General features: G+C 36.1%; 1 protein-coding gene across 1 annotated transcript in view; it reads left to right on the top strand.

Annotated features, from left to right (window-relative positions):
* Window positions 1-17,579, top strand: part of LOC122806131 (YEATS domain-containing protein 4-like) — a 460,120-nt gene that overhangs the window by 314,711 nt on the left and 127,830 nt on the right. The window contains exon 5 of the mRNA XM_044076368.1: window positions 10,409-10,501. Within this exon, the coding sequence (XP_043932303.1) occupies window positions 10,409-10,501 (93 nt within the window). The remainder of the gene's footprint in view (window positions 1-10,408; window positions 10,502-17,579) is intronic.

Below are 17,579 nucleotides of genomic sequence, written 5' to 3'. Positions count from 1 at the left end.
CTCAGTAGTTCTGCTCACTCCCTTTAAAACCAGTGCGTGCATATCCATAAAATAATCAACTATAGGTGAAACTGAACTCTGAACTCTGAATCCACTGTGTAGAAGAAAAAACAACCAATTCAGAATAAGTAGAATGTACATGGGTATATTGTGAGTTCTCTTCCACAGTCATTTGAGGCAAAAAATCAGACAAGTTAGATCCCCTGTCATATACGTAATTTCAGACACAAGGTTAATGTCTCAAACTTCCTGTGAATAAACAAACTCAGACATCAATAAAACTGATTCTGTGAACCTTCAACCCACCAAAAAAGATCAATAACCAAAAAAGGCAGGCAAATCTGCACAAACCACAACTGGTAACCAAAAGTTGCAGAAAGAGGCAAACAGAGCCAGAACATGTACAGTAAAACCAGTTTAATAAAACTGAATTAAGTGCTTTCATCCTTTGCACTTAACTCCATCAGAACTAATTCAAAATTCATGAAACAAAAATTTATGTATAATACATTTGAGATTCCTAACAAGATCTTAAACTGATGTAACACAAAAACAATGTTAAAACAATAAATACAATAAATCCAGAAATTACAAGGTATTTAAGAAGTATTCAGGTATAAAAATACTTTAATATTATATTAGTTCTGAATAAAACATCTACAGTTTAGCTGATCTCATTTTAAGAACCAGAGGAATAGGCAAAAAACATTAATACTGGGGGAATTTTGTGCATTAAGATGGAACTACCACAAAAGTTCTTTATATTCAAGTAAGGCTTCCCAGGTGCTCCACCACAGATTTTGGGGCACAATTTCTAAAACTGTGACATACCAAAGAATGTTTGTATAAAGCATTTTTATTATTTGCTTTATTAATACCAGAAATATGCTTGTAAATTATTTTCCTTAGGGGTGCTCAGTTTTGCCCACATAAAAAGCTGGGCAAGTATCACTTAGCTATGTAAACTAAGCTCTGCTTAGTTGTCCATACTATGAATTATCCATTACTCTTTGAATTCCTTCACCAAACAGAGCCAATGATAAAGCAGATATCCATTCTAGAGACCTAAACCTAAACTATCATATCAGTATTCCCATATAGTGATGGATGAGTGGACCATTTGTAGAAGAGATTGTCCTTATATATCAAGCAGAATACATCTCTAGCAATGTTTATAACCAGTCTGGATGACATAGGATGTGTGAATAAAATCTACTTAATGAGGGACATTTCTAGTCTTAGAGTACTTGTCATAAGTGAGAGATGGGAGAGTTGTTAAATTTTATTTAGCATAAGGGATGGGCAGATCAGAGCCACCAAATTTTATGAACATGGGGACAGGGTGACAATGCATGGGAATAAATAAAAATGAAATGGATTTCTTAGTTTAGGGACAATAATCTTTGTCCACAAATACAGAGGTAACTAGGTAGTAGGCCAGCAGTTTATGTCCAAGTTACTATAAGAAATAGTAACAGAAAAAGTACTGTTTGTCTTCTGTCATAAGCTAACTTTTCAAAATTTAAGACTAGCAGCTTGAACTTAGCAACCAAAACCAACATAATATCAGATAATTACAGTGACTGGTACACTCTCGGGATAAAAATTAACCAAAAGCTTCTGTGACTATAAATTCCTTAATTTTAAGGTCAAGCTGTACAACCTTGTCCACATATTAAATCGTCATTAAGCAGGCCAACAATTCATACTCATAAACTGTCAACCAAATATATCAGAAGAGATATAACTGAAAAATCATCTAAACCATGGGCGTCTCCCTTGCAGGTAAATAAACATCACCAAAATAAGAAAGGTAACATTGTTAATCATGATCATACATACAGAGTGCTTCAAGAAATCAGTAAAAAGGTTTGTACACAAAGGAGGCACTCATTAGTGCTCCTTTGGTTCTGTGGTAAACCTGGTCAGCAAAAATGAATTTATTATGTACAACACAAATATCTAAGTTCTAAAATAATATTAGTTCTTACAGACTCGTCCAATGAATACCTGAGGACCTCAGCCCAACTAAATGATAGATACTGGTAGAGTGGCACAGCAGGCAGCACTGTCACCTCACAGCAAGAGGTCCTCCGATTCAATTCTTGGCTGGGGTGCCTTCTGTGCAGAGTCTGTATGTATTTTCTCCAGGTACACCAGTTTCATCCTGCATTCCAGAGAGATGCAGTAGGTGGACTGGGCACACAAAACTGACCACAGGTGCAAGGATGTGTGTGTGTGTGTGTGTGTGTGTGTGTGTGTGTGTGTGTGTGTGTGTACGAAAGAACAACCATGGCAGGGCTAGTCACTTGGCAGTGTGAACACAGGCTCTAGATGAGTCGCACTATTGATGTGGCATCCTAACCCTATGTGCAAAAATAAGAAAAGTGGATTGTAGACAAATGGTGTAAAAACTAGTGACATCAGTGAATGCCCAAAACATATCTTTCTCCCACTAATACATCATTAAATAATTTCTGTAGAAGCATGTTTAAATCATATAGGCAAGAACAAATGTGGTTATCCTTAGGTAGTAGTATATTGTTAATAAACTTACTCAGCAATTCTATGTACCCCACACCCTGTAACAATAGGTCTGCCAGGTGGGGAAGGAATACTATTGTGGACTTTGATCTTTGGAAGACACAAAAAGTTGACAACCTTGGTTCTTGTATAATCAGGTTTCTGAATTTACAGTCAGTAAAAGAAACTTAAGCTAGCTATCAGAAAGGCAATGTAACGATTTCTGCTACATTTATAAATAACTTTCATGGCCATGAATAGGTCAGATTTTCAAAGAATTTCCAGATTTTTGCCTCATTTATTTGGTCTTTTCCTCATAAAGTCCATGGCTGACAAATCACTGAGGATCGAAGTCACTGAATAGTGATATACATCTGAGTTTCAGACTTCATACCTTTTAGGAACAAAACACCTCCGGTGAACACATCCTGTTATTCTTGCTACTTTCTAAGTTTGTAAGAGGAAGGGATACATTATCCCTTAGGAGAGCAGTACTGCCGCTGTCATTTACTGGTCAGTACTGGCAGATTTGACTGCCAAATGATACACCTGACCTTAAGAACTTGAGCAGGGGTGCTTAACAATTGTTAAGGTTGGGTCTCACACCACTTTAACTCTTAGCTAATTTCTCTTTTTCTGAATTTTGGTGCATAATCACCACTCTCCATTTATTACAATACCATTAGGTTTATGTAAATTATCTCTTATAGAGTAGACGGTCTTGCAAATGTTCAAAACAAGATATTGACTGATGCTTAGCACAGCTATACCACTGCCTCTGTCAGATGGATTATTATTATTAATATTAATAATAATAATAATAATAATAATAATAATAATAATAATAATAATAATAATATATTAATTTGTTGTTAAACATTTTTAACAACATACCATTCTTTTTTGGTATGAATAAATTTAAACAGCTTTATTCTTACTGTACTCTTTAAAACCTGCTGATGATGCCTGAAGTAAATGCATCTAAATTACTATAACAATCAGCAGACATTACACTAAAATCTGAGTTAGGAGTAACAAAGCTGCATTCATTATCCTCCAACACAGAACTAAAATACTTAGATTAGACATAATTAATAGTCTGTGTGCAGTATCATTGAATCCATCTTAGTTACATGCCATATGGGTACATTAGTTGGGACAAATTTAAAAACAAAGTGGTACCAATAGTGCAGTACATACAAATCTTAAAAATATGTGGGTCATTTAAATTTTTTGGAGCATTACGTTTAAGCAGACACACTCAGAAAAAAAAAGTTAGCTGGGCAAAAGTGAGTCATCAGAATAACAATAAACAGTACATTTCTTTCTCCTACACTTCTTGTTCTTTGAAAACAGTATCTTTCTCTTCCCTATGCTCCTTATTTTATATGTAACATATATATATATATATATATATATATATATATATATATATATATATATAAAAATGTATTTATTTACATTTGTTGACCGGGAATGTCCGACTGGACGCAGGTCCATTTTCAGCGGAGGCCCAGGGAGAAAAGCTCCACAAATTAAAATATTACAGACATAGTTACAGATTAAGAATCCTAGCAATTAAAATATTACAAACATAGTTACAGATGAAAAACATATTACATTCAGTAGATAACTAGCATCTATTCTATCCACGAAGTCATAGCAGATATTAACAATTGTTACAATAAGAAGTTACTGCCATATAATAAGTAGATAGGCATGGAAGTATCAGAGCTTGCTGTAGTCAAAGGTAGTTTGTGGGGTGGAAGAGAGGTAGAGGGTAGATGGAATGGGAGAAGTTAGAGGGGAGAGTTACAAGGGCATAGCCAGTGCACTTTAAGTAAAGCTTGGAAGTGGGTGCATGATGGTAGAGAGGTTATTGTGGGGGGGGGGGGGTGTTACATAATTTGGCTATAGTGCTAGAGAATAGTGCTTCTCCAGCAGTGTTACTGGCTCTAATAACCTGTAATTGATTTTTGTTGCTGTATCATAGTGGTCTGGTGATGAGATAGAGTTGGAGTAGATACTGGAGGGATGGGACCTTTAGAGGATGGTTAACCAGTTTGTGGGTGAGTGTGATTTGCTACCATTGAAGGAGGTGAGGGAGTTCTAGCCAGCTTGGTTCAGAAAGTAAGAGACAGTGGTGACTGTGTTATGATGCCCCGGTGGCGAATTTGGCGATTTTATTGTAGCAGGTCTCGAGTTTATTTAGATCGCATTGCCTTAGGTTGGTATATATTGGAGAGGCATAAAGTAGGGGAGAAATAAGGTGCAAATTTGCAACTTAAATCCTAGCTGCTTTGGTGAGGAGTTGCTTATTTCTGTATAACGCTCCTAGTTTTTGGTGGACTTTGTTTATGGTCATGGATATGTGAATGTCAAATATGAGATTGTTGTCTATTTCAACTCCTATTAATTTGGTGTGATCTGTTGGGTGGATAGTGGTGTTGTCTTTTACTGTGATGTTAAAGTGAGAGTTGTTTTGAATATGTTTGGTGGGTTCGAAGATGAGGAGTTTAGTTTAGTTTATATATAGTCTGCATACAGTTGCCAAACTATACAAAGCTCTTATACTTGCTAACTCTAGGTTTGACTGACATGTCCCCCATTATGCATCGGCATTAACAGCAAATGACATTTCTTTGGTTATAGTTTCTAAAGTAGCTACACAGGAAGCAGAGCAGAGGTTCACTAGAAATACAGGATCATAAATTTGGTACCACAAGCCTTCCTTTAGATACGTTACATGTACAGCCTCCCCACATTCAACTTTATGGTCTTCTGCCATCTGAAAATAATATGGATTCCTAACAATTATTTCATCATACTGACATTGTTCCTTGTCTTCCAGAACCTAGACCAAAAATAGTTATCCTGTCATTTAGTTTTAACTTTGTTTTTAAATTATTGCTGGACTTGATTCAAGAGCAAGCTTACCACGGTGGTGCAGCTGTAGCATTGTTGCCTCACAGCAAGAGGTTCTCCCATTTGATTCTAGGCTGGAGTGCGGGGAGTGCCTTCTGTGTGGAGTCTGCATGTCCTCCCCGTGGTTGGGTGGGCGTTCGAAAGACATGCATAAATGGGCGTGCCTTCATTGAAGGTTGAACGTAGAGCTGGCACCTCGGCGTTCGTGAAAATCTACTGCCAATCTTTAGTGGACCGGAGTTCCGCTGTGGCGACCCCTAACCGGGAAAAGCCGAAAGACAACAACAACATTCAAGAGCAAGCTTATGTTATTATTGCATTAACCAGGACAGGTGATCCAGGGGCCCCCAGAAAAGCTCTGTTCTTAAGTAAAGGGTGAATACTGATTCCACTTTTTATCTACATTATAGTGAAGGCTAGGAGACAGCACAGTGTCTTTGCTGATGAAAGGGAATACACTATCACGAAGGAATACTACAAATGAATACGTGCATGTCATTATAATAAACTGCTGTGTTGAAGCAGCATGTCAGTAGCTCAGCAAAACCAGTCTAACTTGCAGGTATTTTTTTTTTCAAATACTTCTTTTATTTTCCATAATATGAAACAATGCATACAGAAAAATGGAAAACATTGCAGTTATGCACATTAAAATGCAGCGTTGGATAATTACAGGATATTATGAGTATCCAAACAGTTTAGCAGTGGTACATATGAGAAGGAAAGGAAAAACACAAGGAGAGCATTGTAATCAATTTAACCAAAAACAATTATATACAATATTTACAACATAAATGTGCTACAATTCCTCTAGAGGAGTATTGCATGAAGTAGTGAAAAAGATAATAATAATTGAGTTAACAGTGGTTCTCCGTTAATTAACAGGGATAAGGATACATGTTGCACTAAATGTATGAATGGGAAGTTATTCAGTAAGAAAAAATCTATAAGTTTCTTCCATAATTTACTAAAATAGGCTCTCTTTTTGGGGCCCTTTATAATGAATTTATGAGCTGAAATGTGTTTGTAAGCCATCTCTTTGAAACCTTTCCAACTAAGTTTGGTGCGATCCATCCATTTATTAGTGATGTATAGTTTAATAAGTGAACAAAGAATAATTAAAATGTGGAGTTGTAATTTAGATAATTTGGAGGTAGGAATATGAAGAATGGCTGTTTCCCACGAAAGGGTGGAGGTGTAGTAACCCATTTTTTGCAGACGAACTTTTAGAGAGCACCAGAGTTTGTGAGAGTGGTTGCAATACCACATAATGTGTAATAAATCCGCTCTCGGATAGGGGCAACAAGTACAAGAGGGGGATGAGTTGGGGTTAAATTTATTTAGTATTACAGGAGTGTAATAGGAATTATTGTTTAGCATCAATTGGGTGTATAAGAGTTTCTTAAAAAGGGAGAGTTCTAAAGTAGATTTTATGGCTGAGAGTTTTTGATCCTCTGTAATAGGAGAGCCAACGGTATTCCAATAGTTGGAGAAGAGACAGTTGGAGTTGTATAGCAAAGTATTCAATAGTTTGTAAGAGGATGAGATTGTTTTTTTAGTGCTCGAGATTACAGATATAATTTCGACTAGTTTGTTAATTTCCTGAAGGTTGGGAGATAGATTGAAAGGTTGTGCAAGTATAATTTCTCTTAGTTGTCGAAGAATAACTGTGTATTTATTATTGGTTCCAAGAATTATCCATAGCTCGGGAAGAGTTTTAGACCTATATTTGAGGATGTCCCAAACATTGAGATCTTTGATGAGAGGAAATTTAGTAAGGTCAAGCATTACATTATTGATTTTGAGGTTTGGATTATGATGGAGTGGTTGGAGAAGGGGTAGAATATTTTCCAGTTTGATGTCTTTAATAAGTTTTTGGAAAAGCCTGATTTTATGTTTCAGGGAATGTGCTAGATTACAGTTGTTCATAGAAATAGTGGATAGAAAGGGGATAGCCTGAGGATTACTTTTGTTAGAGATAACATGGTGATACCAAATTTTTAACCAGGATGGAGAGTGGGTATGGTTTTTGCTGCTAAAATTTGAAATAGACCAGACTCTATTTGAGCAGATAATCTTGTAGTACAGTTGAAAGTTTGGAAGGCCTAGCCCTCCTTTCTCCTTAGGATAGGTTAATTTGGAGTAAGAGATCCTCACTGACTTAGGGAACCAGATGAACCTAGCTAAGTCTTTGTTAATTTTGGAGAAAAAATTATTAGAGACTAACATATCCGAAGCATTGAATTGATATAAGAGCCTGGGTAAGACATTCATTTTCACTATTGCTACTTTGGACAAGAAAGCTAAATTCATAAGTTTCCATCTTTGTAGATCTTGCTGTATGGTGGACCATGTTTTTAGTAGATTGTTTTGGAGCATGGAAGCTTGGTTATGTTCAAAGTGGATACCTAGATATTTAAGGTTATATGTTATTTGGAAAGAGGACTCAGGAAAATAGAAAGATTTGTGGGAATTAGGATTAATTGGGAAAATATGTGATTTTTTATTGTTAATTAGGTAATCTGATGCAGTAGAGAAGTTCCTGATGGCATCAAAATTTTTGGGTAGGTCTGAATTGGGAGACTGAAAGTATAGATTTAGATCATCTGCAAAAGCTGATAATGCAACATGCGTATTTAGGATTTTAGGGATATTGTGGTGAGTATTCTGAGTGATATATAAAAAGAAGGGCTCGATAAAAATGTTAAAGAGAAAGGGTGAAAGTGGACAACCCTGTCTTGTTCCATTAGTAATTAATATTGGCTTGGATCTCTGTTTATTTATGTAAAGGTATGTGTGAGAATTTGTATAAAGTGTTCTAATCATATCCGTGAAGGATTTAGGTACATTGAAATGGGACAAGGTAGCAAACAAAAAGTCCCAATTAACTCTGTCAAAAGCCTTGGAGGCATCCAAAGTTAAGGCGTAGATTGGGTTTTTTTCTTTTTTGGTAAATTGTATTAGGGAATCCAAGGTTAGGGTATTGTCCCATGTGTGTCTATTGCTCATAAAACCAGCTTGGTCAGGGGAAATTAAGGACGGAAGTATCTTTTGTAATCTATTAGCTAAAATAGCAGCAAAAATTTTGATGTCAACATTTATTAACGAAATTGGTCTGTAATTGTGTGGGTCTGCTTTGTCTTGTTTATTTTTTAATAGTAAGACAGTTTTTGAGTTGTTCCAATGTATGTCAGTAATACCCTCCTTTATAATACAGTTAAAGACTTTCAAAAGAATGGAGGAGATTTTTGAGCAAAAAGCTTTGTAGAAGTTAGTAGTAAAGCCATCAGGGCCCGGAGATTTGCCTGTTTTAAGGTTATTTATGATGTCTTGGACTTCTTGAATGTTGAACGGAGCAGATAAGAGGGAGACTTGATTAGATTTAAGAGAGGGGAAATTGATGGAATTAAGAAAAGACTCCATCTGGGGATTGAGAGTATTGCGTTTATTGCTACTATAAATATCTGAAAATAATTCAAAAAATAAATGTATTATTTCAGAATCTGATTTGTAGATTTTTCCTTGATAATGAAGGGTGGATATTCTGGGAGCACCGTTATTGTTTTTTAATATTCTTGCCAAAGTTCTTGAGGGAATTTGAGCCCATTCAGAATATGTTGCTATAAATTTTTGTTCCTGTAGGGAATAACTCTGTGAGTGAAGTTCAAATAGTTCTTTGCGCGTCGAATTGATCAGTTCTTCGGTTTTTGGGTCTGGAGATAATCTCTGATTTTTTTCTAAAGATGAGAGTTTTAAGGATAGAATATTTTCTTTTTTAATGTTGAGTTTTTTAAGAAAGGAAGCTTTGCTAATCAAAAAAACTCTCATTTCAGCTTTGCAAGCCGCCCATTGGATGTCTGGAGGGATTTGGGACTTTGTGAGATTACTGTCGAGAACCAATAACATGTTATTAATTTTATTTAATATATCTTTATTATTTAGTAGATTATTGTTAAGGGTTCAGTTAGCAAAGGTAAAATCAGGGGTATTGAATCTAATTTTGAGAGAGATTCTTGCATGATCAGAGAGGAATCTGGGTTCAATATTAAAAGTATTTTTAAATTTAGATAGGGGGTCCGAAATTAGAAGGAAGTCTAGACGTGACCAAGATTTGTGACAATTAGAGTAGAAGGTATATAGATTTTCTTTGGTCGAAATATTACTAAAAGTAATAGTGTCTATAAGATTAAAATCTGAGATAAGTTCCTCTAAGGCTATAGAAGCTTGGAAGTTATAAGAGGAGGAGTTGCTGGTGCGATCAAGGCTAGGATCTATTACCGCATTCCAGTCCCCTCCTACTATGAATAAGTAATTTGGAAATGAGTTTAGTATATTATAAATTTCTAAAATAAAAGTTTGTTGTTGAGAGCATGGACCATATAGGTTCAAGAACAGAATTGGTTTGGAGGAGTCTGGGAGTGTAGAGGTGAAGTAACACCATCTGCCGTTTATATCAGATTTATATTCATTGATAGCTTCTTGGAATTGTTTCTTAATTATAATGGCCACACCCTTCGAATTTGTGCTATCACCAGCACTTATTATAGACCTGATCCATTTTCTATTTTTTACATTCTCCCACTCATCTTTAGATAGGTGTGTTTCCTGGAGAAAACAGATACTAGCCTGGGATTTAAAAACAAGGTGGAGTAACAGTTTTCTTTTAGCAGTATTTTGTAAGCCTTTGATATTCCAAGAATCAACAGCCCAACTCATGTATGTTAAAACTAAACAGGGTATAACTTGCAGGTATTTAAAAATATTTATTTACCTTACTATGTGATCAATAAAATACTTCCACAGTAATGCTTTACACAAATAAATGGTGAACCCACAAGATAACCTGTGTCTAGAGGACCGAGAAGCCATACACTTAGCGTGGAAATGAAAAAAAAAATTTACAGATAATGAAACTGATCTTCATTAGTGAAGTTTATTTTATTTTTTTTTCTTTTAACAGGTTACATTGTATCACTTGCTGAAGTTGTCTCAGTCAGACACAAATGCCATGCTGGGAAAAAACACTGTTGTTTCAGAATTCTATGATGAAATGGTAAGCAGATAAGTTGCTACTAAATGAAAATGCATTAGAGTTTCATAGTGTGTGTGTGTGTGTGTGTGTGTGTGTGTGTGTGTGTGTGTGTGTATATATATATATATATATATATATATATATATATATATATATATATATAGATAGATAGATATATAGTAATCATTTTGCCCCTACTGCCTGTTAATCATCAGCCTCCTTCTGGTCAATTGCTCCATTCATTCCCCATCACTGGGACCATGGATCCAGGATGTTTTAAAGATATTAGTGGTATTACTCTGAACATTCAGACAACAGGGATACAATGGTAGATGATATTTTTTCTGGGACCAGGAAAAATCAGAAACAGAGTTAATGTACACAGGTAGTATCTGGATATGGATGACTGCATTACATTGCTTCTGCTGAAATTCCTATGAGGTGGTACTACAGGTATATATACACTCAGGAAGTGTGTCTGTTACAGCTTTCTTCAAACCTTTTAGTAAACATAGGAATGTGAAGAAAAAAAAAGACATTTCTTCAGTTTCTGGAGCACAATAGGGATACCAGTGAAGCATGGCATCTCTATACTCTGAATGGTTGACCTTGTATTAACATTGTAAGGTCACTGGTCATATAAATGTCCACCTTGTTAATGAATTTTCAAAAATGATAGATTTGTTCCGAAGTGCTACTTGGAAATGTCACAGGTCTTATTTTTATTATATCAATGGATGCAAACTTATTTCATAAATACTACACACATTGTAAAAAGTACAACATTTTAATTGCCTTTATTAAATATTCACATTTAAAAAAAATGGCACAGGTACACATACAATAATAGAAAAGAAAACAAACCATAGCAACATTTTTCATTATTTATACGCATTAGACATATATGTTTTATTTTTAGCAATTATTATTCATTCGTTTCACCATTACATAAATTTCTCATTTGCTGGTTCCCTTAAACCTCACTCCTCCTCTCCTGAACACCATTCTGTTGTAATCGCTTGAAGTCTCCCCTACTTAAGTCTAAGATTGTGATTTCTCAGAATATTTCCTTTTTTCCAAGGTATGGGAATCTTGGACTTGGTATATATAAATATGGGGGAGTGGGGAGGCTTGCATCTTACATCAGGAAAGTGTATGAGGGCTTGCCCCCTGCAAAAATCAAATTTAAAGGAAAAAAAGCACTGTTTAATATTCTACACTTCACCAACGGCAACTGGGATGGCAGAACAACAGATTTATTAAAATAGACACAACTGTACCAAAAAATATCAGCGTTTTCATCTTCCAATTAAGACTTCTTCAGATATATGCAACAGAAAAAGGTACTTAGCTTAAAAAGATTAGTAAGTCACATGGTACAGATAACACAATGAGCTAATAAGAAGGAAAGGAGAGGCAAAGCACTTTAAAGTGACAGGCAATAATTGCAAAAAAACTACACAAAATACCTGCATAAACCATGAAAATAACACAAAATTATAACAAAACTAGAATAAAAATGCTTTAAATAATTCTTATAAAAAAAAAACAAATATTCAAGATAAATCAAAAATATTTAAAAAAACATCACTATCTGTCCAACATTCTCCTTTTTAGAGAGCACTTAATACTGATAACAGCATTCAGACCTGGTGCCACAGATGCATTTAAAAATATCTGCCACCACAGCTTCCTCTCATCCAACAACAGGGACCAAGAGTCACCCCTGGTGTCTGGTCTCACCTGCTGCAAGACCCAAAAGTGAAATTTATGCTTTGGAAATAATGTGATATGTCTATAAAGGGCATTTGTTTCCTTACATTTCTTGATGTCATAAAAGTGCTCATAGATACCTTGTTTTAGATTTCTCTCGATCTTGCCAACATAAAAAGTAGGGCAAGATCCACATTTTGCAATGTAAACCATATCACTTGACTGGCAATTAAATTTCCCTTTGATAAATAAAGTTTTATCACTGATCTGAATTTCAGTCACTGACCAATATGTGGCTACATTGTCTCTCTGTGTTTCGGGGATTAGTTTCCTTCTTTTGCTTCCTTGGCTTTCTGACATGTGAGGTTCTGTAATACAGCTAAAAAAAAGTGGTGGATGATTGACTGGCTGTTGTGCTCCTGGTGACATCTAAAACAGCTCACAAACCACTCACTTACCTGGTTACCTCCTCAGAATCAGCCATGTGCCCAAGAACAAAGTTAGGAGCCCGAATAATGCCATAAAGGGCACAAATGTGCCTTAACCGTGTGTGCGTGTTTTGGGAGGAGGAGCGTCTCGTGAGAATTCAGCTCTGTTTTGCTGCTTGCAACATGGAAGCTACCATATAAAGTAATTTCAGTGTCAAACTGTGTTTGTTTGTTTTACGCATTTGTTAAGCTATAAATGTCCCTTTTCAGGAGTGACCCAGGAGCAGGGAGTACTTAAGTGACTTGTTCAGAGTCACAAGTAGACAAATGAAAATGGAAATAATTAAACCCTGGATACAGGAAGCAACTAAATAAACATCCCATAATGTTTAATTAACGATGTTTTGCATAAAATATTTTTATATTTAGGCCTTGTGCTACCACTTAAAACATTATGTAACTGTCGTTTTTTTCGACCTATTATGAAATAATCTGGCACGACACACACATATATATATATATATATATATATATATATTTACAGTCTTACATAATCTGCTGAAAAGGGGCAATGCCAAAGTGTTTGTTATTTATTACAAGTTACAATGGCTGTGGGATTTCTCCTCATTGCTGACTTTCATTCAGGAAATCAAACTCATAAAGTCATAAATGTATCTCAAATAATTCAAGTTTGTTTGACGTGAACTTGTCTTAGTTTGCAACAAGATACATTTACACATAGCAGCAGCAAGCAACAGGAGACCGACCATGGCTTTTCAGTCCCAGGGGGTCTTCAGCTCTAGAAACTGCTTTTTTCAACACTGACTACATGGACATATGATAAGGGCAATTTATTTGGGAATGGGGAGCTGTTAATGAAAAATTATCAATAAACTCTGCCAAGTAATTAATGCACAAACAAATAACTGCCTGTAGAGTTTTAGATACACCAGCCCTTCAGCAACAGCCATTTCTTGAAAGGAATACAAATATATCACTAGACTGGGAAATTATTTTAATAGTCCAAATCAAAATAGCTTTACTACATACATTCAAACATGCGTTTAAAGCATAAACTACACCATTTTATATTTTAAACAAATACAACTTCCGATGTTGCAAGCAGTACTATAAACAACCAGCCTTAATTTTGCATGGATTATTAGCTAGTGTAAGCAATTACTACTATGTTAAAGTATGTTATATTAAATACATGCATAACAATCTGTTTAAAATACAGGCATCATGTTTGTCTAATTATGTTCTGTGCTGCATTATAAGAAAAATATTTTTAAACAAGTACAGCCCAAAGGTAATCTTTATCCACGACTGGCCAAATGCATTTTCTTTGGATGTGCTGTGGGTTTCAATGCTGTTTCAATCAATGTGAGTTTCAAGGGCAAAGGAGTTTTAATGCTGTCTATTTTCATTGTGACGTACTGACAAAAAAACAAAACTAGTGAAAACAAAAAAAAATATTTTCATTGTGAGACAGTACTGCTTTGTTTAGCAGATGTCTAGTGTTTGCACATTGTGCTATAAAATGTAAAAATAAAATCCAAATAATCATTGTAGAAGTAAAGCAGTATGCAAATTAGTGTTTTATGGTAAATGGGGCAAAATAGCTAGGTAATGGGACATTGGAATGGCTGCAGGGGGACTCTGGTGACATATTTTGGTTGTCTGTGCTTCAGTTTGCATTTGAAAGTTCGTATCCCATGATTCCATTGGAGTGGGCAGGGTTATATAATTATGTACACAAATTGTATGCTAATCAGCGTACAGATTTATACCTATTTTTCATGAGCCTTGTCCAGATTTTTGATGTTTCCAGGTTGAGAGGTATGGTTAGGGGAAAAAATATAAAAAATAAAAACCATACAATAAACTGGTTGCATAAGTGTGCACACCCTTAAACTAATACTTTGCTGAAGTAACTTTTGATTTAATTACAACATTCAGTCTTCTTGGGTAGGATTCTATCAGCATGGCACATCTTGACTTGGCAATATTTGCCCACTCTTTCTTGCAAAAGAGCAAGCTCCAAGTCGGTCAGATTGCGAGGGCATCTCTTGTGCACAGCCCTAGATTTTCTATTGGATTTAGGTCTATGCTCTGGCTGGGCCATTCCAAAACTTTAATTTTCTTCTGGTGAAACCATTCTTTTGTTGATCTGGATGTATGCTTGGGGTCATTGTTGTGTTGAAAGGTGAAATTCCTATTCATCTTCAGCTTTCTAGCAGACCCCTGAAGGTTTTGGGCCAAAAGTGACTGGTATTTGGAACTGTTCAAAATTCCCTCTTCCTTGGCTAAAGTCCCAGTCTCAGCTGAAGAAAAGCAATCCCAAAGCATGATACTGCCACCACCATGCTTTACCGTGGGGATGGTGTTCTTTTGGTGATGCGAAGTGTTGTTTTTACACCAAACATACCTTTTGGAATTGTGGCCAAAAAGTTCAACCTTAGTCTCATCAGACCATAAGACATATTCCCACATGCTTTTGGGTGACTTGATGTATTGTTTTGCAAATTTTAGCTGGGCCTGGATGTTTTTTTGTATAAGAAAAGGCTTCCATCTTGCAACCTTACCCCATAGTCCAGACATATAGGGAGAATACAGGAGGTTTTTGTCACATGTAGTACACAACCAGTACTTGCCAGAAATTCCTGCAGCTCCTTCAGTGTTGTTGTAGGTCTCTTGGCAGCCTCCATAACCAATTTTCTTCTTGTCTTTTCATCAGTTTTGGAGGGACATCCAGTTCTTTACAACGTCACTGTTGTCCCATATTTTCTCCACTTTTTGATGACTGTCTTCACTGTGTTCCATGGTATATCCAATGCTGTGGATATTTTTTGCACCCTTCTCCTGACTGATACCTTTCAACAATAAGATCCCTTTAATGCTTTGCAAGCTCTCTACAAACCATGACTTTTGCTGTAGCAGGCAACTGAGTAAATGTCAGGAAATTCCTTCTAGAACAGCTTAACTTTATTTGGGGTTAATCAGTCTCTCTTTAATTGATGGCAGGTGTGTACCCAAGAAAGACTGAATGTTGTAATTAAATCAAAAGATGCATCAACAAAGGATTAGTGTAAGGGTGTGCACACTTATGCAACCAGTTTATTGTACATTTTTTATTTTTTATATTTTTCCCCTAACAGATTTGTTTGTTTTTCAATTGAATTGTACAGGTTATAGGTCACATTAAAGGTGTGAAAAGTTTTGAAATGAATTATTGTGGTCTCATTTTTTTATATCACAAAAACCTGGCATTTTAACAGGGGTGTGTACACTTTTTATATCCACTGTACACAAACACAAAAATGAAGCATTTTCCCCAACGACTTCTTCAGTAGTGTGTTTGTATGCATAGTAAGCACCAAATTACATCAAAATGAATCATTTCCCCTAAGGATCCCTTATGTACTTTGTCCATGTGTGCACAAGCACAAAAATAAAACATTTTCCCCAATGACCCCTTCAGTACTTTGTCTATGTATGTACAGTTAAGCATGGAAATGAAAAAGTTTCCCCAATGTCCTCTTCACCACCTTAGACCCAAGACCTTCACCCAGTGCCATTACTGCCCAGTTACCAAGCAAAAAATAGAAGATAAAACAGATAAATACTGGCAGCAGAGTAAAAACAAAATTACATCAAAATGAATCCTTTCCCCCAGGGATCCCTTACAATAAATTGTCCATGTATGCACAAAAACAAAAATTAAACATTTTCCCCAATGACCCCTTCAGTACTTTTCTATGCATGCACAAGCACTGAAATGAAAGTTTCCCCAACGACCTTTTCACTGCCTTAGACCCAAAGCCCTCACCCAGTGCCTTTCACGTCCAGTTACCAAAGTCCAAACAAAAAAAAAAAAATAAAAGATAAATTTATAAAATACTGGCTGCAACTGCCTACAAGAAGACAGCAATATATTTAATATACCACCATGGCACTGACAGCAACAGACTTCAATTATGTAAGTTCTTTTACTCTTCTTCAACAAGAAAGAAAGAAACAAATTTCAAGCACTTTTCATGACTGATTGAGAAGTGGAAGGAGGTCCGGCCAGCGGATGATTATATAGCAAGCAGAAGCAGAGAAAAAGTGTGGGAGTCCGTAAGGTCACAGAAAGAACACAATGGCTTTAGCTGGCAATTTTTACACCTGTGACCTACCACTAAATCCTGACCAGACTGAACTACTAAGTTAGGCAGAGATGAGGCAAACCAATGCACCTGCTTAGTGTGGTCAGGTGTTGCAGTTACAGTGTACCCCAGTCCCCAGTATTTAAAGTTGAACCCCCCCCTACACAAGTGGAAGTTAGTCCAGGAAGCCAAGCCGCAGCAGTGGCAGAGCACAACAGTGCGAGCTATCAGATCCTAATCCGATTTTAATAAAGAAAATAAATTGCTGCCATTTTTACTAAAACAGAAATTGCAGAACTGTGGGCATTGGGTTACGCTGTGCATTTGCTCATTTATTCATGCAGCTCAGTGCAGCTGAATGGAGATTGCACTGTAGTGAGGATTGGTAAACTTACCCCTTCCTTCACTGTAGTGCAATCTCGGAGTTTGTATATATAAGTTAGATGCAAAAATGGGGGGATGCCCCTTCCCCCTCGCTCTATGGTTCTGGCACCCATGGTTAACCATGATGCCCCAGTCCTTCTCATTACATACCTCCTACTTATTGTTGTTGTTGTACCTGTCCCCAGAAGGTACATTTCTCACCCCATCATACAAAATACACATTTCTTTCATCATTACCATTGCCATTCTGGCATTCTCTCCTAGTTTTACTATGCCCATCCAATAACAAAATCAGCCTGACTTTCAATTCTAGCCCCCACTAAACATGTCCCTCATAAACAAATTCTACTGTGCACAACTCTTCCCTACCTCAAAATATACACTCATAATAACTAAGAATCTCTGCAAATTCACTCCATGCCT

Source organism: Protopterus annectens, chromosome 7.part0, assembly GCF_019279795.1.
Source record: "Protopterus annectens isolate FY-2018-M chromosome 7.part0, PAN1.0, whole genome shotgun sequence".
Classification (NCBI taxonomy): domain Eukaryota; kingdom Metazoa; phylum Chordata; order Ceratodontiformes; family Protopteridae; genus Protopterus; species Protopterus annectens.
Note: the sequence above shows the minus strand (reverse complement) of the source record. Positions and strands in the feature narration are given on the sequence as shown.